This window comes from Aotus nancymaae, unplaced genomic scaffold, assembly GCF_030222135.1.
Source record: "Aotus nancymaae isolate 86718 unplaced genomic scaffold, 86718_ANA_hifiasm-v0.15.2.pri h1tg000007l, whole genome shotgun sequence".
Lineage (NCBI taxonomy): Eukaryota > Metazoa > Chordata > Mammalia > Primates > Aotidae > Aotus > Aotus nancymaae.
Window position 1 is genome coordinate 25,817,427 of NW_026988418.1, and position 27,817 is coordinate 25,845,243.

General features: G+C 34.4%; 1 protein-coding gene and 1 pseudogene across 16 annotated transcripts in view; both read right to left on the reverse strand.

The window, feature by feature from the left end:
* The window catches only part of DOCK7 (dedicator of cytokinesis 7), a 235,753-nt gene that overhangs the window by 161,845 nt on the left and 46,091 nt on the right, over window positions 1-27,817 (reverse strand). For 15 of the 16 annotated variants that reach the window (XM_012442624.3, XM_012442623.3, XM_012442622.3 and 12 more), the window contains exons 8-14: window positions 23,159-23,225; window positions 21,410-21,559; window positions 20,174-20,254; window positions 17,311-17,476; window positions 11,344-11,486; window positions 6,680-6,773; window positions 5,522-5,684 (exon numbers count right to left, since the gene is read on the reverse strand). In XM_012442624.3, coding sequence (XP_012298047.1) covers window positions 5,522-5,684; window positions 6,680-6,773; window positions 11,344-11,486; window positions 17,311-17,476; window positions 20,174-20,254; window positions 21,410-21,559; window positions 23,159-23,225 — 864 coding nt within the window. Of the gene's footprint in view, window positions 1-5,521; window positions 5,685-6,679; window positions 6,774-11,343; window positions 11,487-12,839; window positions 12,942-17,310; window positions 17,477-20,173; window positions 20,255-21,409; window positions 21,560-23,158; window positions 23,226-27,817 lie in introns of those variants that run through there. The other variant, XM_064372428.1, reaches the window with a different exon arrangement.
* Window positions 24,254-27,784, reverse strand: LOC135273408 (large ribosomal subunit protein uL13-like; annotated as a pseudogene).

The following is a 27,817-nucleotide window of genomic DNA, read 5'->3' on the forward strand; positions in this document are numbered from 1 at the left end:
CAATGCTTAAATTCCTAGTTTTTTCAGATATAAATTTGAACCTTCTGGAACTTTAGCTTTGTCATCTATAACACAGGGATAACCATATTGGTACTGTGCAGGCTGCTATCAGAGTTAATAAGATAATGGCCACATATAAACTAAAAGGAGCCCTAGCGTCAACTTTTCTTCCCTTTTTTTAACATTATTCACTAGGAAAATGTGCACATAAATATATATTATCAGAAATTATGGCTTATCTTAAAACATTCCCGAGAAGGCAAAAAGAATCCAAACGAGCTAAAAGATTGTCATCACCATGATCCAGCACAACCATTCTGTTAGCAAATATTTATGGAACTTTCTGTAAATTCTTGTATAATTAGCTGTTAGCTGCTGAGGTTGTCATACATCCCTTTTTGCCATTCCAAAATTATTTCTATCTATACTAGGTTTTCTAGATACGCTAAGGGTTTTTTTAAAAAAAATAAACTGTAAGTTCCTAAACATACAAGCTGCCCGTGAGACCAAGTTTTTCTAACAGTATCAAACAGAATAGACAACTTGAAGGACTTGGTTTTCAGGTCCCATGGACATTGGTGGTCTCAGTAAAAATACAAAGCAGGCCAATATTGACTCTGATTCAAGAGATTCAAAAGAATCACTTGAACCCAGGAGGTAGTGAGCCAAGATCATGCTACTGCACTCCAACATAGGCGAAAGAGCAATACTCTGTTTAAAAAAAAAAAAAAAAAAAAAAAAAAAAGTCCTTTCCTGTTAGACACACATACTGAAGGATTTTCAAGTGAAATGATATAATGTCTGGGCTTTGCTTCAAAAAATAGTACCAAAAAAACAAAAACCGAAAGACACGACAACAGATAAAACAAAAATGACAATACAAGTTAATTAATCTGTTCTCTAATGAGAACACATGGACACAGTGAGGGAACAACACACACTGGGGCCAGTCGGGGGGTCAGCAGGCAAGGGGATGGACAGCATTAGGACAAATAGCTAATGCATGTGGGGCTTAAAACCTAGACTCTGATAACTTCCCTTTTAAAATAATTATCTTATCCAATTATTCCCCAAATGCCTAATACTCTCATGCTTTTCAAACCAATCTCTATCAAGTTGTATAGTGCATGAATAAATGTAATCTAATAAAGCCAAAAACAACAACTTCCATTGAGCATTTAATAGGTACTGTATTAATTTGTGCCACACAATTTACATGTATTTATTCCTCATAGATTTCTAAGATATAGGTACTTTTATTACACCAATGTTAAAGGAAGGAAAAATCATTCTTCAGTTTTATATACAGTAAGTCCTCATTTAATGTCACGGATACTGTGACACTGGACAATGTTCTTGGAAACTGTGACTTTAAAAGAAAGACTCTAAGGACCAGGTGCAGCAAGTCGTTGAATAATATCATTTTGTTCAGCATTGTTTTGTTAAAACATTGACGAGAAAAAAATGGTTTTGTCACATCATTTTAGTAAAATCTAAATTTCCAAGAACCTATTAACAATTTTAAGTGAAAACATACTGTAATTCCTAAAAATAAAACACAGTTATAAAATATTGATTATAAGAGCCCATCTCCTAATTTTTCATAAGCTACACATATAGTTGTATCATTTCAAGTAACACAAAAATTATTTCTCTATATAATTTTGAGATTAATTATTTTTAAAAGGGAATAGTCAACTTTATAATCATTTTTTTTAATGAAACTTTATTTGGCCAAAAAAAGTAACAATAGGAAAAAAGTCAAGAAGGAATAGTAATCACAGTTCTACTTGTGAATTTTCATGTAGTATCCAATCTCCTCTACTTCACTGAGGACACCCTTATACTAGAAAATTATTACTCTTTCTCAAACAAAATAATGCATCCTTTTTGTTGCAAGAGCTCTCACTGGTAACATATTACTAACAGAGAACTAGGATCACCTCCACAAACTAAGAAACTTGGTAGCCTTGACATCCTGTACCACACTGTACCAATGTCTGCTAACTAGTTAAAGCATTTTATATAAGTTCCTTACAAACTGTACATAAGCAAGAATAAGGTTATGTAAAACCCTAATCTGAAATCAATTCATTTTGATGAAAAACTTTAAAGCCTAAATCAGTATTCAAATTCAATAAATGTTTAATAGGAGTAACTCTAATCTTTATGATGAGCTTAGCAAGTTCTATTATTCTCTGGAAATAAACTGCTCACTCATGAGAGAAAAATGGTTCTTCTATAAACATTTAATGAATCTTTTTTTAAAACTTCTTGCCTACAATATTATTTTTACTAATAATGTCTGGAACGAGTATCAACTCTGTAATTAATAGAGTGTTTAGATACAGTCCAAACTAAAGGCACTGAGATATGTTAAATGATCTTTCAACATCATTCTCAAATTAATATGCTATAATTCATTCTTATACTTGAAAAATTTAACTACCAGAATAGAAACTAATTATAGTTTTTGGACTATCAATTAGCCTTACCAATACTAATCACTTCAAGTGATTAGGCATTCCACCTTAAAAAACAAAAGCAAACCCAAATAAACAAATGATCTTAAGCACTAATACATGTTTATATAACTTCCATTAAACTCAAAAAGCAAAACCATACTAACTTATAATTTATAAAATTCCCTTAAATCATTTGATGTATTGACTTTTTATCTCCTCCAGGAGAGGATGTTAGATTAAAGTGGATACATCCTTAAGAGAAAACAACGTGCTACCATCTTCTCACTTAGTATGAGCACTCTATTCAATTCCCATTCAAGTCCTGTAACATGTCTAGATTTTCTATATTGGCCCTATTTTCTATTAATTCACAAACAAGATGCCCTAGAATGCCATTTTTATCAAGTGTTTCACTTACAGCAACTGTAAGACATTAAAAAAATATTAAATATAAATAATGGTATAGATTTTGAGGGTAATGTAAGATAAAGGTGTTCTGGTTAGTTTTAACAAAAATATAGCAAACAATTATCTACCAATGAGAAATTTTATTTTAATTCAAATTATATATAATATTCCATGCTGGATGGTCTTATCATTCGAAAGAATGAAGAATACAGAAAATGAAATAAGGCAGCTTGGGTTCAAGTCCAAATAAGTCTCTTAATTCAGCCTTCTGTCAGTGGAGAAGTGGAAATAATAATATTGCCAGAATTATATAACATATAAGATTTCTATGACTGAATAAACTAATTTAAATGAAATTAATTTATATTCTATAAAGCATTAAATAAATGTCATCATATCAATATGTCAACATGAAACCTCAGAACACCAGTGATAAAGAAAATAATTCAAAAAGTCTTAGAGAAAAATAAGACACAAATGATTAGCAATCAGTATAATATTGGACTACTCAAGAGCACTATTTAAAGCCAGAAGACAGTAGTCATATTTTCAAAATTATGATAGAAAATGATATTGAATTCAGAATTTTATACGCGGCAAAACTATTAATTTGAGAGTAAAGGTAAAATAAAGATATTGTTGGACATAAAAGAAAATTTACCTCCCATACATCCTACTTAAGAAAGATATGAAAGGCTTTCAGTGAAATGAGTAAACTAAGGAAAATACATGAAAAATAAGGGCTCTACTGCAAAAAAAGCAAAGAAAATTTCCAGGATAATGGTAAATAGGCTCTAAGATGACAATTGTACAGTAGCCTAAAAAGCCTACAAAACTTTCTCTGAAAAGGAGGAAATAATTGATTATTTGATGTATTTCACTGTACTGTAAGAAGTTTTAGAGAGTTTTAGCAGTAACACATAGAAAAGGAGCCAAATCATGCAGCGCCTTACAGACCACAGAAAAAATTCATCCTTTTTCTGCTTGTAATAGAAGCACTAGAGGATTTAGACAGAGGAATGAATGATTTGATTTACAATTTTCAAAGAATTATCTGGCTGCAGCGTTGAGAAGTGACTGAGACAGGAGTAGAAATAAGATAGCCAAATCAGAAAGGTATAGCAGAACTCGAGATCAGAGTCTGTCCAATATGGTAGTCTTTAGCCCCATGTAGTTATTAAGCACTTGAAATGTGGCTCATCTGAATTGAAATGTGCTGTAAGTATAAAATACATACCAGATTTTGAAGTTAGCAGAAGAGAAAAGAAGTAAAATATCTCAATAATTCTTAACATTTATTACATGTTGAACTGATAATACTTTAGATACATTGGTTTAGATGACATATATGATTAAAATTAACTTTACCTGTTTCTTTTTTAATGTAGCAATTATAAAATTTTAAATTGCAAATGTTCCCATTACATTTCTATTTGACAGTGCTGATCTAGATGGTGACAGACTAGAATTTTTAAAAGGTGAAAGTGGTAAAAAGTACTGAATTCAGGATATACTTTGAAAGTAGAGCCTACGTAACTTGTTGGCTGAATAAATGTGAGGTGTAAGGAAAGGAAAGAAATCATAATATTCCAAAAATTTTGTTCTCAGAAATTTGGTAAACGGTGGTGAAATATACTATGATGAGGAAATCTAGGATGAAATCTAAAGTTGTTCAGGATCTTATACCTGAGCTACCCTGTTGAATATCCCAACAGACATGTCAAGTTCTAGTCTCAGCATTCACAAATAACGGGTATACCATTCATAACAAGTACATGCAAATGGCACCCCCAGAGTTATGTAGTGTTCAGCCTGAAAAGTTATGTCTGACAACTTCAAGTTAAGTATTCTCTAGATAGTATATACTCAACAAATATTGTTGATTAATTGTCAGAACATAATGCAGGCACATAAATTTGATTCATGTGTAATGCTAGATTCTGCTACTAAAAACATTTAAGAAAACATAGTAATTAGGACTTCAAATGTTTTAACCTAACAGCCCAGGAATCAAATCCCATCACCGCCACACTAAGGTGAGATGCTCAGCAAAATGTTTCACTTCTCGGCCAGGCACAGTGGCTCACGCCTGTAACCCCAGCACTTTATGAGGCCAAGGCGGGCAGATCATGAGGTCAGTAGATTGAGACCATTCAGGCCAACATGGTGAAACCCCACCTCTACTAAAAATACAAAAATTAGCTGGGATGGTGGTGGGCGCCTGTAATCCCAGCTACTGGGAGGCTGAGGCAGGAGAATCACTTGACCCCAGGAGGTGGAGGTTGCAGTCAGCCGAGATCGCACCATTGCACTCCAACCTGGCAACAGAGCGAGACTCCACCTAAAAAAAAAAAAGTTTAACCTCTCTAGCCTTCTGTTTACTCACCTCTAAAGTAAAGGTATAATTTACCTCAAATAATGAGGATTAAGTAAGACCAAATAAGATAATGCATGTAAGGTAATTAATATTATACCTGACAAACCAAAAGTCTTAATATGTAACAACTATTAATAAAATTGTTCAGTAAGAGATAGAGTAAGTAACAAAACTATATAAAGATTTTTGGAGAGTTTTATTCTGGGTATACTTTAATATTTTAGAATGTACAATATCTTCTATTAGAATTCTCCAAATTAAAATCTCTTACCTGTAAGTAGTGTTTGGAACATAAACATCCCTTGCAGGAAACTCTAAAATTTCTCTGGTAGGTCTAACTCTACTGTCAGGGTAAAGCTTCACTTGAAGCAGCTCCGGAGTTAGGCAATAATGGGGATTTTCAGGTGCAGGAGAAATGTCTATCTTGAGCTGAGCTGCAAATTAAAATATATTAAAAATCAATATAAACAAAATTTTAAAACTCCATGTTAAACATGTTTTTGAAAGGACTTAGATCCTATTTTTACAAGAAGCCTGGGAAGAATACTACAGAAACCAAATTCCTATTATCATCTCAGGCCTCTAAATCATTTCATTTTGCAAAGTCTCAAACTTAAAAATTACCGATCCAGACATAAATGCTTATTAAATAAATGAATGGGAATGAAGGAAGGAAGAAGCAAAAATAAAAAAAAAAAAAACAGAGAGGGATCTGGCATACAAACAAGCTAACATTTCAAAGGTTAAATGACTTAGTTTTGACTTAGGAAACTTCAAGACATTTTTACTATGGAATGGTTTGCTCCAACCATAATAGGAATCCTATTTTTAATATTTACCATTCTAGAAAATAATTATAAGCCATGATATTATTCATCACACTCACTTTAGTACAGTTATTCCCTCCCACTACCCGCAGGGGATATATTTTAAGACCCCCCCTCCCAGCAGTGGATGCCTGAAACTGCAGATAGTACTCAACCTTATAGATGCTGTTTTTCCCTACACATACCTGCTTACAATAAAGTTAAATTTATAAATTAGGCAAAGTAAGAGATTAATAACCTTAACTCATAATAGAATGGAACAATTATAACAATATACTATAATAACTGTTAATATGAATGCAGTCTCCCTCTCTCAAAATCTTAGTATTTTCACACCGTGGTTGACTATAGGTAACTGAAACTAAGGAAAGCTAAACAACAGGTAAGGGGGGACTACTGTACTCAAAGTATCAAAGATGCTAAATCCTGCATCTAAACTGTCAGATCATGTGATAGTTAATAAAGTGAAGAAGACTGACAGGCATTGAGCATAGAAAAATGTCTGGGCCAGATAAATTTTAAAAAAAGGAATACATAATTATAATACAACATATAAGTGATAATAATAGTTGCAATCATTTCTACTCAAAATTTTTAAATACCTGTAATAGGTCTTAGTCGCCGTAAGACAGAAGACGGCCTTCTCATATCAGCAAGGAATTTGTAGAGATCTTCATCACTTAAGCGGTCTCCTTCCTGATTTCAATGATAGAGGAAAAAGTATTTGATAAAACAAATGTAGCCAGGCGTGGTGGCTCACGCCTGTAATCTTAGCATTTTGGGAAGCCAAGGCAGGCGGATCATCTGAGGTTGGGAGTTCAAAACCAGCCTGACCAACATGGTGAAACCCCATCTCTACCAAAAATACAAAATATTAGCTGGGCATGGTGGCGGGTGCCTGTAATCCCAGCTACTCAAGAGGCTGAGGCAGGAGAATTGCTTGAACCCAGGAGGCGGAGGTTGCAGTGAGCCGAGATCATGCCACTGCACTCTAGCCAGAGCGACAGTGCAAAACTCCATCTCAAAAAAAATTAAATTAAAATAATTGTAATTATAAATATATTATACGTTTATTTCCTTTTTTATGCTTTCAATTTTTACTTTTTTCTTATTTACAGGCCATTATCTATGCCTATAAAGTATTACAAAATACCCTATATTTTTTCTTGTTTATAGTCCGTTATATCTATGCCTATAAAGTATTACAAAATACCCTCAAATAAAGAAAACCAATACAAGTTAGAGACAGATGAAAAGGAGAAGAGAAAAATAAGAATACAGACATAGAATCAAAAAGCAAACTAATATACTTGAGTATCGTAAATTTATTACACTTGAGTTCATATTTCTTTTCAACTTTATATCACAAGTTTCTCCAATACAAAGTCTGCAGCACTGGCTAAACTGAAGAAGAAGAAGAAGGAAGAAAGGAGGGAGAGAGAGGAAGAAGAGGGAGAGAGGAGTAAGAGGAGGGAGTGAGGGGGAGGAGGGGGAGGGAAAACTATTGTTAAGGAAAAATCACAACTATCCTGATACTAAGGTCAGAAAGAAAACTCCAAAAGGACTTCAACCAATATGAAAAGAGACCTCAAAAAAAAAAAAAAAAAAAAAAATTACCCATATCTGATTAACACAAAATGTTCAATTTAATGTTAATATTTTTTCTTCTTACAATTAAAATAGGGTTGATTTTATTCTTTTATTGAAGAGTCTTTGATTTTATTAATCCCATCTTCTTGCTTTGACATTTTATTGTTTTATGTATATTTCATAGATTGTCCTTTTATCTTATTTGGTAATGAACATATTTAAGGCTACTTTATTACTGTCAACTCACCTTGAGCCACATCCCATTCGTTCATCATTATATTCTAAACAAGGATACAGAATTGATCTTATTTATCTCACTATTTAGAAAAAATAAATTTTAATTTCTAAGTGGTTATAGTTTTTTATTAACAACTTAAAAATAGTTTTTAGTTTTATTGAGTTATTAGAAAATTTGACTTTAAAAGGTTTTGTCAGTGACCCAACATAACTAATTATTGTAAATGTTCCATCAGTTGCTGAAAAAGTGTATTCTTTCCTTGTGCATACAGAAATAATATAAATTTTTTTGAGACCAAGTTGCCATACATGAAATATAGATCTTTAAATGGTCTTTATTCATAATATATTCAGATTATCTCTAGTCCTCATTATTTTGATTTCACCCATTAAATTATATTTTCTCTTTCAGAACTTAAATTATATTATTGGTCTCCATTCTTTACTCCCTGTTTCCATGCCTTTTTGGTGAGTGAGGCACAATTCCCTCCCTAGGCTTGGCCACGTGCCTTGCTTTGCCAATAAGCAAACATGATGCAAACAGAGACTTCAAAAACATTTGCACAATTTAGTTTGCCCTCTTTCTTAAACTTTTGTCATATCTATGAGAACATGACCAAGCTAGCCTGCTAGAATACAAGAGGAAAATTTGAGAGACATGTCACAGAGCTGAGTCATTTCTGTCTTCCCAGCGAAAGTCAGCCTATGTTAGCTGATCCTAGCCAACCTCCAAACTTGTGAATGAGCCTAGTTCACTGAAGCAGTCTAACTGATACCCTTACCTCTACGTTGCTTGTTTATTGTCCTGTACCCCTGAAGAAATAGACAAGTTATATATCTGTCAACAAATAGAAAAAATGTCTTCAAAACTATTATATGGGTTTGACTTTGTTTTTAAATATCTATATATTTCTAATAATTTTGACTTCACACATTTTATTTATTTATTTCAAGACGAGGTCTCACTTTGTCACCCAGGCTGGAGTGCAGTGGCATTATCATTGCTCACTGCAGACTCAATCTCCTGGGCTCAAGCAATTCTACGCCCGCAGCCTCCCAAGTAGCTGGGACTACAGGTATGCACCAACATGCCCAGCTAATTTATTTTTTATTTTTGTAGAAACAAGATCTCACCATGTTGCCCAGGCTGGTCTCGAACACCTGGGCTCAAACGACCCCCGGCCTCAGCCTCCCCAAGTGCTGGGATTACAGGCATGAGCCAGCATGCCTGGCAAACACATTTTAAATCTGTACATAAACACTAATGATTACTATATCCCTACTGTAGAGAGTAATGTCTCATAAACTGAAAAAGAAAAAACTGCCTTCTGTGTCTCATTTAGGGAAAATTTGTACCTTGAATTATTCTTAATTAAAATGGTAATCTCTTTTCAAATTTAATTTGCATTTGCCTGATGCATAATTTTCTAGCTATTTAAAAATATTTACAAAAATAGTATATTCTCATGGTTAAAAAAATTAATACAGAACTGTATTAAACATTTTCTATATGGTAAACATTTTCCACTGTTCCATGTTTCCAGCAATCACTTATTTTTAAGTCTTCATAAGCACTATGTGCTACTTCCCAGTTGTAATAACACTATTCAAAACAGTGTCCAGACATGATGATGAATGCTCAAAAAATATTTGTTGGATAAACAGATAGGGGTAGATAGCTTATTGATTTAAGCTTACAACATCAATTTATTGATAAATAGCAGGGTGAAGAAATGAAAAGAAAGCTGTGGAAATAGCAGCAGAAGTGGTGTAGCAGCTGAAGAAGTAGAAAGAGGGGGAAGTAACATACCTGCAAGATTGTGTCACTGTAGCAAAGCTACTGCCCCATTTCCATAGCTATAACTGGTCTATCACTTTATGTAAATGTAGTCTTCTCTAGACTCTCTTTTACTACTGTCCATAATAAAGAGAGCAATACCATTTGAGATATTTATCACTGGCTTTTTTTCCCATGAGTCTCTCAGAGCAGCTGGCTATGAATACTACTGATAGGTAAAGTGAAGGAGGCTTCAAGTGGATTGCTAACTGTATATTCAAAGTCCATTCAATTGAGGTCTATCCTCAATTCTTGCCCTCTCAAGTTATGAGATATAAGTAAACCAGGATTTCTTCTTTTTACTTAGAATAACATCTCAGAAAAAGGAATTTTGAAGGAATTATTAGCATTTTCCCTTAATCCACTCCAAAACACATACTACTCCAGTTTGTTACGCTAATACAAATTTTCTCCCCATTCCTGTGTAGTTCTAGTCACCTATTCACTTACAACAAAGACTTTCAAAATTTTCTGATCATTTACAACACAGACTTTCAACATTTTCTGATATTGATTCATGATATAAAATCCATTTTACATCAAAATTTAGTAAATACATAAACACATATGTGCACTCAAACAAAAGGGGGAGGGGGAAACAACTCCCTGAAGCAATATTTAACCTTACTACATGCAATGCACTATTTTTTCAATTCTACTCATGTTTTCTTTTTTTTTTTTTAAACTGGGTGTTATCTACTAAGTCTATTTTCATTACTACTAAGAATCATGACTAGCATTGGAAAAATACAGATTTGACTCGTAATTAAAGTGAAGGGAACAGGTTTGCAAAGAATAAATTGTATTTGATAGAGAACATCTTGGATCTATATATTCATCTCTGAAAATAACACTGACCTCACTTTAGCACAAAATGCACTACTAGGGCCTGAAAGTTCTATTTCATATGTTATGAATATGGTAGTTCAGGCCAGAAATCCTTGTGTGGGGAAGACATGCAAGCCACAGACTCATTCTCATAAAGAAAATTCATAAACAACCAATGTTTAAGAAAAGTTACACTATTAACAATTGAGAAATAGGATACAAGCTGGACACAGTAGCTCACACCTGTAATCCCAGCACTCTGGGAGGTGGAGGCAGGTGGATCACCTGAAGCTGGGAGTTCAAGACCAGCCTGGCCAACATGGCGAAAACCTGTCTCTACTAAAAAATACAAAAATTAGCCAGGCATGATGGCAGATGCCTGTAATCCCAGCTACTCAAGAGGCTGAGGCAGGGAGAATTGCTTGAACCTGGGAGGCAGAGATTGCAGTGAACCAAGACTGTTCCACCGCACTCCAGCCTGGGCAACAGAGCAAGACTATGTCTTTTAAAAAAAAAAAAAAAAAAAGGATATAGGTATGAAAGATGGATTTTGAGGCATTATTAGTCATGGTCAACATTTAAATAAATATAATGCTAAAATAACAGAAACAATATAAATTATTTCTCATTCTTAAAAGTTATTTTTATTCTTAAAGTTTTTAAGTTTCTTGGAATCACCCTCATGTATATGTACAATATAATTACTACCTTTCTGAAACTAAAAAAACTTATGCACAAACATCTCCCCAAAATTCCTACATGACAGAACAATACCTGCTTAAAAAAATTTGTCACTGTGAGAGTAGCTGGTCGAAAACTTGTCAAATTACAAGCATCATCTCCGCTCGTTGTCCTTTCAAGTGATCGTCTGCCAACAATACTAGAATTCCTCCTCTCTGACCAAGACCCTTTTCGTTCTACAAAAGAATTTTAGAAATACATTCATTTTCATAAAATTTAAATTTTATTTTAAAGTAGCTTTCCAAACACAAGGAAGAATCTGCTAAATTGAAAATTACGTACTCAGCATATCAATTATAGTAGGAGAATTTTGCTTTTAGAGAGCTTGGTAACAAAGTATCTAAACCTTCTTGTTTTCTTTTTACAACATCATAAGTGTAAAAGTAAGTTTCTAACATGCAAAGATCTACGGGTATGATCAAAGATGAGCGAAGTATGCGTTTACTACAAAATATTTACCACAAGGGAAATTTTAGTCATCATTAATCGTCCCTCAGTCTTAGCTCTTTAGTTTGAAAGAAAATTGTAAGATAACTTGTATTCAAAGTACTTGCAAGATAATCCTATTATTTAAAACCCATAGAACTAGACTGAAGATTAATAAGGAAATAGAAGACTTGACAAAATTATAAACAAACTAGACATAATGGATATTTACACTACACTACACTACACTACACTACACTACACAAGAGCAGAATATACATTCTTCTCAAGCACTTACAGAATATTCTTTAAAACAGTCTATATACTAAGCCATAAAACAAAATACAATACATTCAAAGAGGTTAAAATCACACGAAATATGTTCTTCAACAACAGAAGAATTACACTATAAATCAATAACAGAAGAAAATTTGGGGGATTTACAAATGTGTGTAAGTATAATTCCACATTTAAAAGTAGCCAATGGGAAAAGAAGGAATAGGAGAAATTAGAAAGTATTTAAGATGTATGAAAATGCAAAAACAACATACCAAAGCACTGCTAAAGCAGTGTTCAGGGGGAGGACTTACAGCTATAAATGTCTATATTTAAAAGAACCATCTCAAATCAGTAATATAACCTCAGACTTCAACAAACTACAAAAGAAGAGAAACTAAATCCAAAGCCAAGAGAAGTCTACAAAAGAGACAACTGCAGACTGGAAATAAGGGAAATAGAAACTATAAAAGCCATACAGAAAAATCAATTAAACCAAAAACTGTTTCTTCAAAAAGATAAAGCAAAACCTTTAGCTAAAATGATGAACCAAAAAAAAAAAAAAAAAAAAAGACTCAAATTACTAAAATCAGGAATGAAAGAAGAGATATCATTTACAGACTTTACCAAGTAAAAGGAATATACAGCAATACTATGAACAACTAGGTCAACACTTAGATTAGATACCAACTAGATAACTTTGATGAAATGGACAAATTTCTAGAAAGACACAAAGTATTTAATACTAAAACTGACTCAAGATGAAAGAGAAAATGTGAATAGACCTAAAACAAGTAAAGGATCGAATTAGTAATGAAAAAACTTACCACAAAGAAAAGACCAGGCCATGACAGGTTCACTGGTGAATTCTTCCAAACTTTCAAAGAATATAATACCAATCCTTCAAAAACTCTTCCAAAAAACGGAAGGAATACTTCACAACTCATTCTATGAGGCCAGTATTACCCTGATACCAAAACCAGACAGAGGCATCAAAAGAAAGAAAAACTGCAAACCAATATACCTTATGAATATAGATGCAAAAATCCTAAACAAAATGCTAGTAAACAGACTCCAACAACACATAAAAAAGATTACATGCCATGACCAAGCAGGACTTTTCCCAGGAATTTAAAGTTAATTTAACATCCAAAACCAATCATTTGATGCAACACCACATTAAAAGGATACAGAACAAATAATTTTAATAGAGGCAGAAAAAGTATTTTAGAAAATCCAACAGACTTTTATGATAAAAACACTTTAAAAAATTAGGAATAGAAAACTTCCTCAATCTACCAAAATACATCTTTGAAAAGCCAACAGCAAATATCATACTTCATGATGGAAGACTGAATGCAGTTTCTCTAAAGTCAAAAACAAGACAAGGATATCCACTCTTGTCATTTCTATTTAACACTGTAGAAGAGGTTCTAATAAAGACAGAAAAGAAAAAGAAATAACAGATACCAAGGCTGAAAAAGAAAAGTGAATCTCTTTTTATTTGCAGATGACATGATTTTGTATACAGAAAATCCTAAAAAATCTGGGGAAATAAATGAACAGTAGCAATTGGAATTTAGTAAACAAATTCAAAAAGGTTTCAAAGTACAAGATCATATACAAAAGTCAATTTTATTTCTATACACGAGAAATGGACATTTTAAAGACAAAATTAAGAAAACAATTCCATTTAAAATATTATCAAAAAATGACAAAATTCTAGGGTACAAATTTAATAAGAGAAGCACTTGTACACTGAAAATGACACAACACTGAAAAAATTGAAAAATATTTAAATAAATAAAAAAAAATCCATGTTCATAGATTCAAAGATTTAAAACTGTTAAAATGGCAACAATCTATAAATTGACTCAGAGATTCAATGTCAGCCCTATCAAAATCCCAGCTGTCTTTGTGTACAAACTGACAGTTGGTCCTAAATCTATATTAAAATAAAAGAAACTCAAAATTGCCAAAACAAATCTTTAAACAGGATAAAAGTTGGAAGACCCACGCTTCTCAATTTCAAAACTTACTTTAAAAGAAAAGTAATATGGTATAGCAGCTGTCCCCAGCCTTTCTGGCACCAAAGGACTGGTTTCATGGAAGACAATTTTTCCACAGATGGAGGTAGGGGGGATCATTTCAGGATGATTCAAGCACATTACATTTATCATTAGAGTCACATAAGGTGCATACAACCTAGATCCCTTGTATGCACAGCTCACAATAGGGCTCAAACTCCTACCAGAATCTAATGCCACGGCTGATCTGAGAGGAGGCACAGCTCAGGTGGTAATGCTCGTTTAGCCACCACTCACCTCCTGCTCTGTGACCCAGATCCCAACAGGCCACAGACAGGTAGGTATCTGTCTGCCACCTGGGGGTTAGGAACCCCTGCAGTACAGCACTGGCATATAGATCAATGGAATGGGATTGAGAGTCCAGAAAAAAACTGACACATGAATGGTCAACTGACTTTCAATAAGGGATCTAAAACAATTACATAGGAAAAGAAGAGCCTTTTTAATTAATGGTGCTGAAACAACTGAATATCCACATAAAAAGAATGAAATTGGATCCCTACCTCAAAACATACAAATCTTAACTCGAAATGAATTATAAACCTAAGTGTAACAGCTAAAACTACAAAACTCTTACAAGAATGCATACAGTAAATTTTGATTTGTATTATATCATGGTTTCTTAGATAAAACACCAAAAGCACAGTGACAAAAGAAACAAAATGGAAAAATGTAACTTCATCAAAATTTAAAAATTCTGTGCTACAAACAATACCATCAAGAAAAGTACACTCACAAGCTAGGAGAAAATATTTGCTATCATGTATTAGGTAAGGGATTTGCATTCTGAACATATAAAGAACTCCTATAACTCAATGCCAAGAAGGTTAAATCTCATTTAAATATTAGGCATCAACTATTAATAAATAATAAAAGACCAAAAAGCCATTAAAAATGAGCAAAGGTTAAAAATACCTATTTCTCCAAGAAAGAGATACAAATAGCCAATACACACAAAATGATGCTTAATATCACTAGCTATTAAGATAAAGTAAATCCAAACTACAATGAGTACCACTTCATCTGCACTAGAATGACTATAATCAAAGAACAGATAATGTATTGAATTGGTAAAGATATGATGAAACTGGAACCTTCATACACTAGTGGAACGATAGCAGAATCTCTGAAGGTGCAGCCAAACTGGAAACAGTGTGGCAGTCCTTCAAAAGATTAAGCACAGAATTATAATATGATTAGTAATTTCACTCCTAGCTATATACTAGTGAAAAAAAAAAATGCCCACACAAAAGCTTGTATATGAAATTTCAACACTATGAAACATTATTCATAATAAACTAAAAGTAGAAAACAACCCAAATCAACTGATAAATAAATATTAATACAACAGACTATCATTTGGCAAGAAAAAGAAATAATACCAATACACGCTACAACATGAATCTGAAAAATATTTTAAGTGAAAGAAGCTAGCCACAGAAGACTACATATTATGTACATAGTCTGAAATTTGTATGAAATGTCTTGCACAGGCAAATCTACAGAGACCGAATATATATTAAAGGTTGTTTACGGACAGGTTGGAAGACTCTGGGGGAATGAGAAGTGACTACTGCTAATGGGTACAAAAGTGTTCCAAGATGGGTACAGAAATGTTCTGTGGTAGTGGTTGCAGAACCCTGTTAATATACCAAGAAAACACCATACAGTAAGTCCTCATTTAACATCATGAATCGGTTCTTAGAAACTGTGACTTTAAGCAACACGTTAAATAACAAATCAATTTTACCATATGTTTATTGATATAAGCAAGAGTTAAGTTCCTACAGCACATTTCTGGTCACAAAAACTTAATCAAACTTCTAAACAAATACTCAAAACACTTCTAATATTAAACATTCAAATAAATGTGCACTATACATAAAGAAAGATTAATAAAAATGAGTAAAATAATTATTTACCCAGTTATCCCAGTTCAGGGTCACAAGTGGCCAAAGCCTGTTCCAGCAGCTCAGAAAAGAAGGCAGTATATGGCAAATGCACCTGACAGAAATAACTTAAGCAAACACTTGAGACTGACCCTACGGTCTAAAAAGAATGTGTGTTCGGAGTTCCAGGCTAAGGAACCTGGGAATAGCCAAACTTGAAGATTCACTCCTTATCTATGAGGATAAGGACATCTGAAACCCCAGCCCATCTAGTGAAATCCAGGCCATACACGGAATCCAAGCCCTTTGTTTTGGGTTAAATGAGGGTTTCCAGGTGGAGGTTGCTAGCGGGAGGATGCTAAGTGAAAATGCTATGTCAACTGCATGCTTTTTCAAGTGGCTGTGGTTCTTCTGTCCAGTTCACCACTCTGTATGTAAGTTCCCTCAGTAAACCCTATGTCTCATTCTCTGGTTCCGCATCTCTTCTTCAGCCTCTCTAATATGGTGCTATGCATACTGAAGTCAACAGGGGTCCAGCACGACAGGCAGGAACCTGTCCTGGACAGGACACTATTCCATCACAGCTGCACTCATACACACCCACACCCACATTACCTTACATTGCTACCACTTCGAAATGCCAATTCACTTCATGTGCACAGCTTTAGGATGTGGGAGGAAACAAGTACCCAAAAAAACCCCACACAGACATGGGGAGAACATGCAAACTCTACACAGACAGTAGCTCCAGCTGAGAATCAATTCTTTTCCTCATCACATTGTTAAAAATCAAAAACAAAATGAGATATTTGAAGACCTGCTGTATTGTACAATTTAAATGGGTGACTTACATGGTATGTGAATCATATCTTAATAATGGTTTTAAATGAGAAAAAGGCAAAAAAAAAGGAAATCCTTTTGATGCAATATTACATTGCAGAGTCTACAAATGAAACAAGCCTATACAAAAAAAAAAAAAAAAAAGAGGCCAGGTGTGGTGCTCACGCCTATAATCCCAGCACTTTGGGAGGCCAAGATAGGCAGATCACTTGACATCAAGAGTTTGAAACCAATCTGGCCAACATGGTGAAACCCCATCTCTACTAAAAATACAAAAATTAGCTAGGCGTGGTGGCGCACACCTGTAATCTCAGCTACTCAGGAGGCTGAGGCAGGAGAATCCTTGAATCCCGGTGCCAGAGGTTGCAGTGAGCCGAGATCGCACCACTGCACTCCAGCCTAGGCCACAGAGGGAGGATTCATCTCAAAAAAAAAAAGAAAAAAGTATACACTTAGAAATGTTTTGTATAAAACACTCTTACCTCCAGTACTGATTTCTACTTCTGTAGAATCTCTTTCCAAACTCCCAGCACTGCTAACAATATTCATTAAATGGATTGCAGTCCAAGCAAAAGGCATGCGATATTTCCCAAGTCTTTGGCAAAACTGATCTGCTTGACTCTTCAGTTTCTCCAGTTTTTCCTTATTCTGCAAAACAGAGCTTTATACATTATACGATTACACTTGAAAGAAATCAATTAAAGGCTATTTCATACTACATAAAGGAACAGGATGAGAAGTCTCAATTCTCAGCAAAGATGAAAAAACAATCGTACCTTACAGAGATCAAGTATTAGTGTAATATCTGAACCAGTGAACAAACTCAACACATTCTACAAATGTACCTGCAGAGCAGGTCTTTGAAATTTCTGTTTGTGATTATGTTATTCTGGGGAGAAGAAAGCAAGTAACAAACATGTATTACGTATTGCCAGTATTACTTAAGAAAGGAAGCATAACTATGTTCTAGTCAGCAACTGGTAACTACAAAATATTCCAGGTTATAATTTGTTAAATTTCGTTACTCTATAAAAGATGGAAGTAGCTGAGCAAATTTAAAATAGTTCCTAACTTATAACAACCATGAGGTAATAAGAGTGGAGAAGCACAAATAGGCCAATGATAAACAAGCTCAGAGTTGTACCAAAAGAAGGAAAGTAAAAAGTTTTAGAAGAAGACTAAACGCTGGAAAAAGACTAATGGTCCAAATATTCAATAGTACAAGCATATCTGGAAGACATCTTGAGGCTGGCTCAACTTTTAGGCTACTCCTGAAACAAACATAAAGCTGTCCTGCAAAAGCCAATCAACACTCTTAAGACTGAAAACCTATACCACCTCTCATATACTCTTTGCAGATGGGATGCTGATGAAGTATACACTAATGACAGTGTCCTACCTTGGGACTCAGGGCTAGAAAAAAATGGAACAATAACTAAATAGCACTATTTATTACTATCTCTATTATATCTCTAAAACCATTAAGTATACCTCAAGTATACTTAATTCTATCAGTTTATGTAAATATGTAAGTAAAGAGTGGAATAAGCTTTTAGTATATTTAAGAGCACCATGTAACAGACCAAATTTAATTTGTAAAATGACAACCTGGGGACAGCCAGAATACTATATTTCAACCATGAGTTCAGCCAGGTAATCAAGGATCAAGAAAAACAAATATGGGCTCAGATCTACAGAAAAAGCTCAGTTGTTAATAATTTGCTATTCTTAATGATTTGCTATCATTAAGATGTTCTGAATCCTGGGAAAATAGCAAAACATTTTCTGGGATTGGGCAGGTCGCCCAGTATTCCTTAAGCATACTTATCCCAAAAGTTCCAGTATTAAACCTTGTGTTCAAAGATCCAAAGATCACTTGTATTCTTGTAGCTAACCCAGAGTATCTGAAATTTATTATCAATTATTCACAATTTTTTTGCTTTTATAAGTTTATACACATTCTAGAAACTGGGCTGGTGTGGTGGTTCATACCTGTAATTTCACCACTTTGGAAGGCTGAGGCAGGTGAATTACTTGAGCTCAGGAGTTGGAGACCAGCCCGGCCAATATGGTGAAAATACGTCTCTACTAAAAATACAAAAAGTAGCTGGGTGTGGTGGTGCACACCTGTAATCCTAGCTACTTGGGAGGCTGAGGCAGGAGAACAGCTTGAACCCAGGAGGCAGAGGTTGCAATGAGCCAAGATCACGGCACTGGACTCCGGCCTGGGCAATAAAGCAAGACTCCGTCTCAAAAGAAAAAAGAATCTAAGGCCGGGCACGGTGGCTCGTGCCTATAATCCCAGCACTTTGGGAGGCTGAGGTGGGTGGATCACAAGGTCAAGAGATCAAGACCATCCTGGTCAACATGGTGAAACCCCGTTTCTACTAAAAATACAAAAATTAGCTGTGTATGGTGGCGCGCACCTGTAGTCCCAGCTACTCGGGAGGCTGAGACAGGAGAATTGCTTGAACCTGGGAGGCGGAGGTTGCAGTGAGCCGAGATCGCGCCATTGCACTCTAGCCTGGGTAACAAGAGCGAAACTCCGTCTCAAAAAAAAAAAAAAAAAAGAAAAAAGAATCTAGAAATTAGCCATCTGATGGCCAAAAAAGCTGGATTTTCTTTTTTTAAGACTATTATTTTATATTTTTACTCTATTCCTTAATAATCTGCAGTCAGATGGAAGCCAAGAATACTTCTATTTTGCTAGGAAAAGTTCTATCAATATCACTATTTTGTAAATAAAGAAAACCTTTCATTATTTAGAAGTTAAACTGAATTAATTTTCTCCACAAAGAAAAAAAATTTAAAGAATCAGCTAGTTTTGAGACAGAGGAGATTTTTTTTCCTCTTTTTTTTTTTTTTTGAGACAGAGTCTTGCTCTTGTCACCCAGGCTGAAGTACAATGGCATGATCTCAGCTCACTGCAACCTCCGCCTCCAGGGTTCAAGCAATTCTCCTGCCTCAGCCTCCTGAGAAGCTGGGATTACAGGTGCCTGCTACCACGGTTGGTTAATTTTTGTTATTTTTAGTAAAGGCAGGGTTTTACCATGTTGGTCAGGTTGGTCTCGAACTCTTGACCTCGTGATCTACCCGCCTCAGCCTCCCAAAGTGCTGGGACTACAGGCATGAGCCATTGTGCCCGGCCTAGAAGAGATTTTTAAAGAATACCACAGCATATGACACAGTCTAGGTGATAAATGAAATAAAGAAGAAAGGAAGATAGGAAGTGGGGCCAACAGAAAAAAATATAGGTCTAGTAAAATTCTTTAATATGCTTTGTATAGTATTCTCCCAAATTACAACAGTAATAATGTGGGGGAAATGAGAAGCATTATATTCTACCTTGGTGGCATCTGCTTCTTTGAAAATCATATATGGTTCTGCACACTCTCCAATGTCTCCTTGCTGTAGGACTTTTTCTAGCTGTCAAAGGCAAAAAAAGTTAAGATTCAGCTTTAAAAAGCCTGAAATTCAAGGGTGGTTCAATATACGAAAATCAATATAACACATTAACAGAATGGCAGAAAAAAATACATGACATCTCAATTGATGTAGAACAAACATCAGACAGAATTCGGTACCCTTTCATGGCAGAAACACTCAACAAACTAGAAATGCAAAGAAACTACCTCAACATAATAAAGGCTAACATCACACTTAACAGTTAAAGACTGAAAGCTTTTCCTCTAAGATCATGAATGAGACAAGGATGCCCACTTTAGCTTCACCTGTTCAGCATAGTAATGGAAACCTGAGAACTAAACAAGAAAAATAAGTAAAGCATCTGAATCGGAAAGGAAGAAGTAAAATTATGTCTGTAAATGCTATGATCTTTTATGTAAAAAAACTTTAAAGATTCCATACCAAAAAAAACTGTTAGAATTAGTAAATGAATTCAACAAAGTTACAGGATACAAAATCTATATACTAACAATAAGGAATCCAAAAAGGATATTTAAAAATTTTTTTCATTTATAGTGCCATCAAAAAGAGTAAAATACTTACAAATAAACTTAACCAAGGATGTAAAGGATCTATACACACTGAAGACTACAAAACATTGCTGAGAGAAATTAAAGTAGACACAAATAAATGGAAAGACATCCTGCGTTCATGGATTGAAAAGATTTGCTATTATTAAGATGTCAACACTACCCAAGGCAATCTATAAGTTTAATGCAATCCCTATCAAAATCCAATGATTTTTTTTTTTTTGCAGAAATAGAAAAATCTATCCTAGAATTCATAGGGAATCTCAAGAGACTCTGAATAATCAAAATAAATTTAGGGAAAAAAGAACAAAGTTGAAAGTCTCATACTTCCTAATATGAAAAGTTATTTAAAAACTCCAATAATCAAAACAGATATAAGACCTATATATTCCTATTAGTTCTATTTCACTGAAGAATTCTAATACAGAGTTCAAGAAAAATTAGGTAGCACCTACAGTGTATGTCCAATATTGTGTTAAAGAATATTAAGAAGAAAAAAAAAAAGGTCAAATCTTTGCCCTTGATTTCAGTTTACAATACTGACTGACACTACAAAATAAACAAATATATTTAACATTATTCTCACCTTTATTACAAGAAAAACATCTTGGGAAGGATAAGTGATAGAAAAAATTGCTGATCTTGCCAGGGTGGTAATGGCAGCAGGTGGTACATGTGGACGTAACAATCCTTTCATTTGCTCAGAATTAAGGTCAAAATAAAAGTTTTCTGAAATCTAAAAAATATTAATATGTTAAATTTAAAAATCTGTACATTTTACAGTATCTTTTCTATTTCTTTCTATTTATTTTTTTTTATTTTTTTTTTTTTTGAGACGGAGTTTCGCTCTTGTTACCCAGGCTGGAGTGCAATGGCGCGATCTCGGCTCACCGCAACCTCCGCCTCCTGGGTTCAGGCAATTCTCCTGCCTCAGCCTCCTGAGTAGCTGGGATTACAGGCACACGCCACCATGCCCAGCTAATTTTTTTGTATCTTTAGTAGAGACGGGGTTTCACCATGTTGACCAGGATGGTCTCGATCTCTTGACCTCGTGATCCACCCGCCTCGGCCTCCCAAAGTGCTGGGATTACAGGCTTGAGCCACCGCGCCCGGCTCTTTCTATTTCTTAAATTAAAAGAAAGTTGCTTCCACTACTACTTGCTTTTAGAATTCTTTCAATGAAACAATAAACTGTTTTCAATTACAGTAATTATAATAAGAAAACATTTAACTCATTCTAATAAGTTTCTATTTTTTTTAAAAAAATTCATGTTAAATAATTCTCAAAAGAAATCATTACTTATTTATCTACAGATTGTAGGATATTATACTATAATGTAAAGTTTATATTTCACTGAGACCAATCTTTACATACCTAAATCAAAGTAAAAGAAGTATACAAACAAAAGAAGAAAAAAAAATAGAAAAAAAAAAAGAAGTATACAAGCTATCTGGGAAATAAACATATTCTAAACAATCATATTCCAGATTCCTTGAATTAAAAATGTAACTTCTAATAAAGTATACAAAGAAATTATCATTGGAATGATGGATTCCAAATTGAGTTTTTAAAAAATTATATGAATAATATTTCAGCAGTTTCAAGTTAGCAAATACAAGTTGCTAGAGCAGAATTCCATTAAAGAAATCCATAATATGTCTTGTGTTGGCAGCAGAAGTCACTGAAGGCACTTCAAGTTTCCTTTCTTTTTTTTTAATTTCAAATTGTTTTTAGTAGCAATAAGGGGGTCTCACTATGTTGCTCAGGCTGGTCTTGAACTCCTGGCCTCAAGCAATCCTCCCACTTTGGCCTGCCAAAGTGCTATGATTACAGATGTGAGCCACAAGCACCCAGCCAGCACTTTGAGTTTCTACTATATATTAAGTCTTAGCATATTAAATTAAGAAATGTTGTAAGATAACTTTCTGATTTAATAAAGATATTATAATAAAACTAAGACCTTTAAAACACACAAAACTGATCTTTTAGCTGGTGAGAATTTGAAAATCATATCCATAAAAATTCACTGTCATTGTCATTCATATCTTTATGTACTGCCTGCCTAAAGTGCTTTTCTCATATTGTCTTTTCTATTTCTTAAAGTTGCTTCTGCTATTTGCTTTTAGAACACTTTCAGTGAAACAATAACCTGTTTTCAATTACAGTAACTTATAATAAGAAAATATTTAACTAGTCCTAATAAATTAAATTTCTATTTCCTTTTTAAAAAGATCTATGTTTAATAATTCTCAAAAAAATCAATCTTATAAAACAAACAGGTTTCTGAAACCTATGATTATGACAAATGACTATGGTCAAATTATGTAATCTTACCTTTTTCTTTTCCTTGACATCATATAAAGCCAAACTCGCAAAAATGGGTTCAATTTCAATTTCAAACCTTTATGAAGAAAAAGGACAAAATAATTTAAAAATAAATATAAAACACAGAGTTGGAGAGAAATTGATTCCAAAACTAAATTAACACAATATCTGGCACTTTTCTACACCTGTGCCTTTGCCTATATTAGTACTTCTTTCTGAAATACACTCTTCTATGCATATCGCTCAGAGTCTAAAATCAACCTTATCTCCTCTATTTAATCCTAATTAATTTATCCAGCTACAAATAAACTCAAATTGCCTAAAAGCCTAATGATATATTATGTCCATTCTGAGGCACTAATCACTCTCTCACATGGTCATTTATACATATAGGTATGTTCATTTTTAAATAAGTTTTAAAGATAAAAGCCTAATATTTTCTTTTTGGCTATAACTTTTGGATTATAAATATTATAAAATTCAACGCAACAATCTTAGAAAACACATTACAATATTCAGAGGAAAATGGGAGCATCCAAAGAATCATAATTAACAGTTTAATGCCTAATCCATCTAGACTTTATGCATAAATGTACTTGTTAAATGAATTTTTTTAAACGAAGAGTGTCACAGTATACATTATACTTTGTAGCCTGCTTTTTTAACTTAACATTTATGGACAAATTTCCATGCTATAAATATTATTCTTACCATCATTTTTAATGCTGTTATAGTAATTCCCATTGTATGACTATGGCAAAATTGTATACTTAATTGAGATGCCTAATTCATTTCTAAGAACAATGACTTACATACAATAAACATCTAGTAAATATCTGTTGAATGAAATAATATATAATGTGAGGTTAACTAAAACTCTAGAGTAGATGTTCTCAATCAAGGACAATTTTGCCCCAAAGGGAACATTTGGCAATATCTACATACATTTTTCGTTATCAGAACTACAGGAGTATTACTGTCATTTAGCAGCTAGAAGTCAGAGATGTGACTAAACATCCTACACTGTACAGGACAGTCCCTGACAACAAAGAACCATCTAGACAAAAATTTCAACAGTGCTGACGTTGTAATACCCTGCTCCACATTGCATATTTTTGTATTAAAAGAGAATTGAGGACCTTGTAGAAAATACACATTTACACTAGGGTGAGAGTTTAATAAAGGGCCATTTACAAGGATTTGGACAAGATCTTGAGAAAACAACTACAGAGTGCCATTCTCTGGGGCTAGCAAAAGCAAGAGTCGTAACCAACCACAGACCAAAAAGAGAACATGGAAGTAATAACCAAAAACTAGAAAGGATAGCTATACCCAAGGTCCTTCAAAGAAACTGACCTTGGAAAGAAAGAGGGCAACAGATCTAAGTGATTCAGCAGGGAAGGAGTCAGGGAAATGAACATCCCATCTGATCTCACTCTCTTCTACCCTCTAACTTCCTGCTGCTACATCCCTTAGTAAAACCCAACTAGAAGTCAAATGAAAAGAGATCTTCGTGATCCTGTCCACATGTATCAACATCTATAAAACCTACTCTGCATGCTTTTGATACTATTGGTCTATTTATTTGGCCAATCCAGTAAATAAGCAGTATCCCACTGGATTTTTCATAGGAATCTTTTCATGTATTCGCTGACCATTTGGATATCCTCTGATGGCCCCTTTTTCTATTTATTGACTCTTCCCTCATCAATCTGTAGTTCCTTATGCATTCTGGAAATGAGCATACAGGCAAGTATTATGTGTTGGAAATACTTTCTCCTTCTCTATAATTTATCTTCTCTTACGTCTTTTGATGAACAAAAGTTACCCATTTTAATGAAGCAAAACGTGTCAATGTTTTCTTCTAAGAGTAGTGCTTTCTGTGTTATATCAAAGAAATCTTATTCTTTCTGTATCCCAAAATTATCTTCTAGAAACTTTACCGTTTTGTCTTTCACATTTATATCTACTATCAATCTGTAAAAAAAAAAATTGTGTATGATGTGTAGTGGACAAGTTTCCTATTTTCATATATATATATGAGAGAAACACATATATAGAGAGACAGACAGACAGACACAAAGAGAGAAAAGCAGGGAGGAGAAATAGATATCCAACTGTCTTGCCAATTTACTGAAAGGATTACCCTTTCCATAATATAAAAAATGTCAACTGTTATTATAAATCAAAAATGCATAAATATGTGGGTCTTTTTTTAGCTCCTTATTTTTTTAGTTGAAGTAATAAATGTTTGACCAATGAAGTTTACATATTATTAACAGCATTCATTTGGCCAAACATCTACATGTTTGTAGAATCCTACTGTATATAAAGTAGGAATATATCAAGTACAGACTTTTCTAGCTCTTTCATCTATTCCAGTGCTCCAGCTATCTAATCATGTACCAATACTATACTGTCTTAATTACATAGTTTTATACTAGTCTTGATACCTGGTTGGATTTTTTTAACAAAGTTCTTCAAAACTGTCGTGCCTCTTTTGGCCCTTTGCATTTTCAAATAAATTTTAGATTCAGCTAAAAAGAAACAAAAGTAGATCGAAGGTAAATGAATGCTAATTTACTTATTCAGAAAATTAAGAGTCCAAGGTGGGAGAATCACTTGGGGCCAGGAGTTCACGACCAGCCTGGGAAACTGACCAAGATCCCATTTATAATTTTTTTAAAATTTTTTAAAAGAAAGAAAATTAGTATCCCAATGTATAATTTAGTGCCACAAAATTCATGTATAATAACTTTATAATACTTTTTTTTTTTTTTTTTGAGACGGAGTCTGGCTCTGTCGCCCAGGCTAGAGTGCAGTGGTGCGGTCTCGGCTCACTGCAACCTCTGCCTCCCAGCTTCAAGCGATTCTCCTGCCTCAGCCTCCCACGTAGCTGCAATTACAGGCATGCACCACCATGCCCAGCAAATTTTTATATTTTTAGTAGAGATGGGGGTTTCACGATGTTGGCCAGGTTGGTCTCAAACTCCTGATCTCAGGTGATCCGCCCATCTTGGCCTCCCAAAGTTCTGGGATTACAGGTATGAGCCCCCACACCCAGCCAATAACTTTATAACATTCTTAAACAGCATTTAAAGATCCATATTATTACTATGATGAACAAAGGGTGGTACACCAGAGAAAATAAACTAAAGAAACCAACACAAATCCAGTGTGCTCCACTTTAAGTAGACAAGAATTTATAAATTTGGCAAGAATTTATAAATTAGATACATTTGATTTTTTTAAGTTTCAAAAGATTCTTCCATTACACAGGGACTGCCAAAAATGTATATGTAGAGTTTTTCCTTTAAAAAAAAGAAAAAAAAGTATATTCCTCATGCATTCAGTACACAATGTGAGTTAGTAACTTAAAAAAAAATGAATGCCACATTATTTCTATACTATCAAACATAGGCATGTTTCAAGAAATGCTACTTGAGGACCAGCAATACTCAATGGCTACTGTACTGCAAAAAGGTATTTTTTTATTCATTATAAATGTACCACTCTACATATTCACTTATTTAAAATATTAAGAATAGCAAAAACAATGAAAGAAAAAACAGTTTTTAATCACCAAAGGCCTATCATAAGACATTACTAATAAGATATGACTTTTTTGTTAGGCTTTTTAAAAATTAAGTGTGTGTATTTGTTCCCTTTAAAAGTAATTTATTTGATTCTGATCACAAAATACAGGGAAAGAGCAAGGGCAACGTCTATAACAACCCCTTGGTCTCAACGTTCCCAATCTGTGCGTCTATAAATAACCTTTGTATAACAGCAAACTCATGCTGTCCCCCAAGCATTGTTTCACATTCTAACATCTTCAGAGTATAGTATGTGACCAGGTGGGAAGTTAAAACAGACGCCTCTTCACAAAGTAGAGTTCCCCTCCACATAGTGTTCCAGCTCCCTTTTGCCACTACTGAAACCAAAGTAGCTGGTTGTTCTCATTATTAATCTTCTAAAATTCTTTCATGAACAAGTAGGTCATAGACAAATTATGTCTGCACAATTCTTAGAGGGGCTTAAAGTAACCTTATAGAAAGGCAGTGACTGGTCTGTTCCTTGCCCCCAGCTTCCTAAGTCCCAGGCTGCCTGTGGCACCTGGACTGCCTCTCCTGGGTCTCCAACATTCCAGGGCAGCAATAAAGGAAAGGCAGGCAAGGCCAAGTATGAGGAATAAACAGTCTTTATTGGGCTCAGACCAGGAATCCATGGGTCTTGAGGACCTCTGTGCTGTCAATTTTCTTCTCCACGTTCTTTTTGGCCTGTTTCTGTAGCCTCATGAGCTGTCTTTTCTTCCAGTAGTGAATCTTAGCCTTCTCCTTCCTCTTCTCCTCCAGGATGGCTGTCACTTCCTGGTACTCCCTCAACATCATGAGCCAGACACCCCAGGTAGGCAAACTTTCTCACAGGCTTCAGGCGTAAGACCTTGAGGGCAGCAGGAACCACCATCCACTTTTTCTTGTCATAGGAGAATGGGATCCCATCAAACATCTTGAGGTGGTCCAAAGTAGCCTGGCCTCACTTGATCTTGTGGAGCAGCATGCTTTACATGGTCCATCAAAAGAGGTGGCTGGGGGCTTGGAAATGGTAGAGGCCTCAGAAAGGATTGGTGTTCATCTACTTGCAGAGGAAGGCCAGGTACTTTAACTT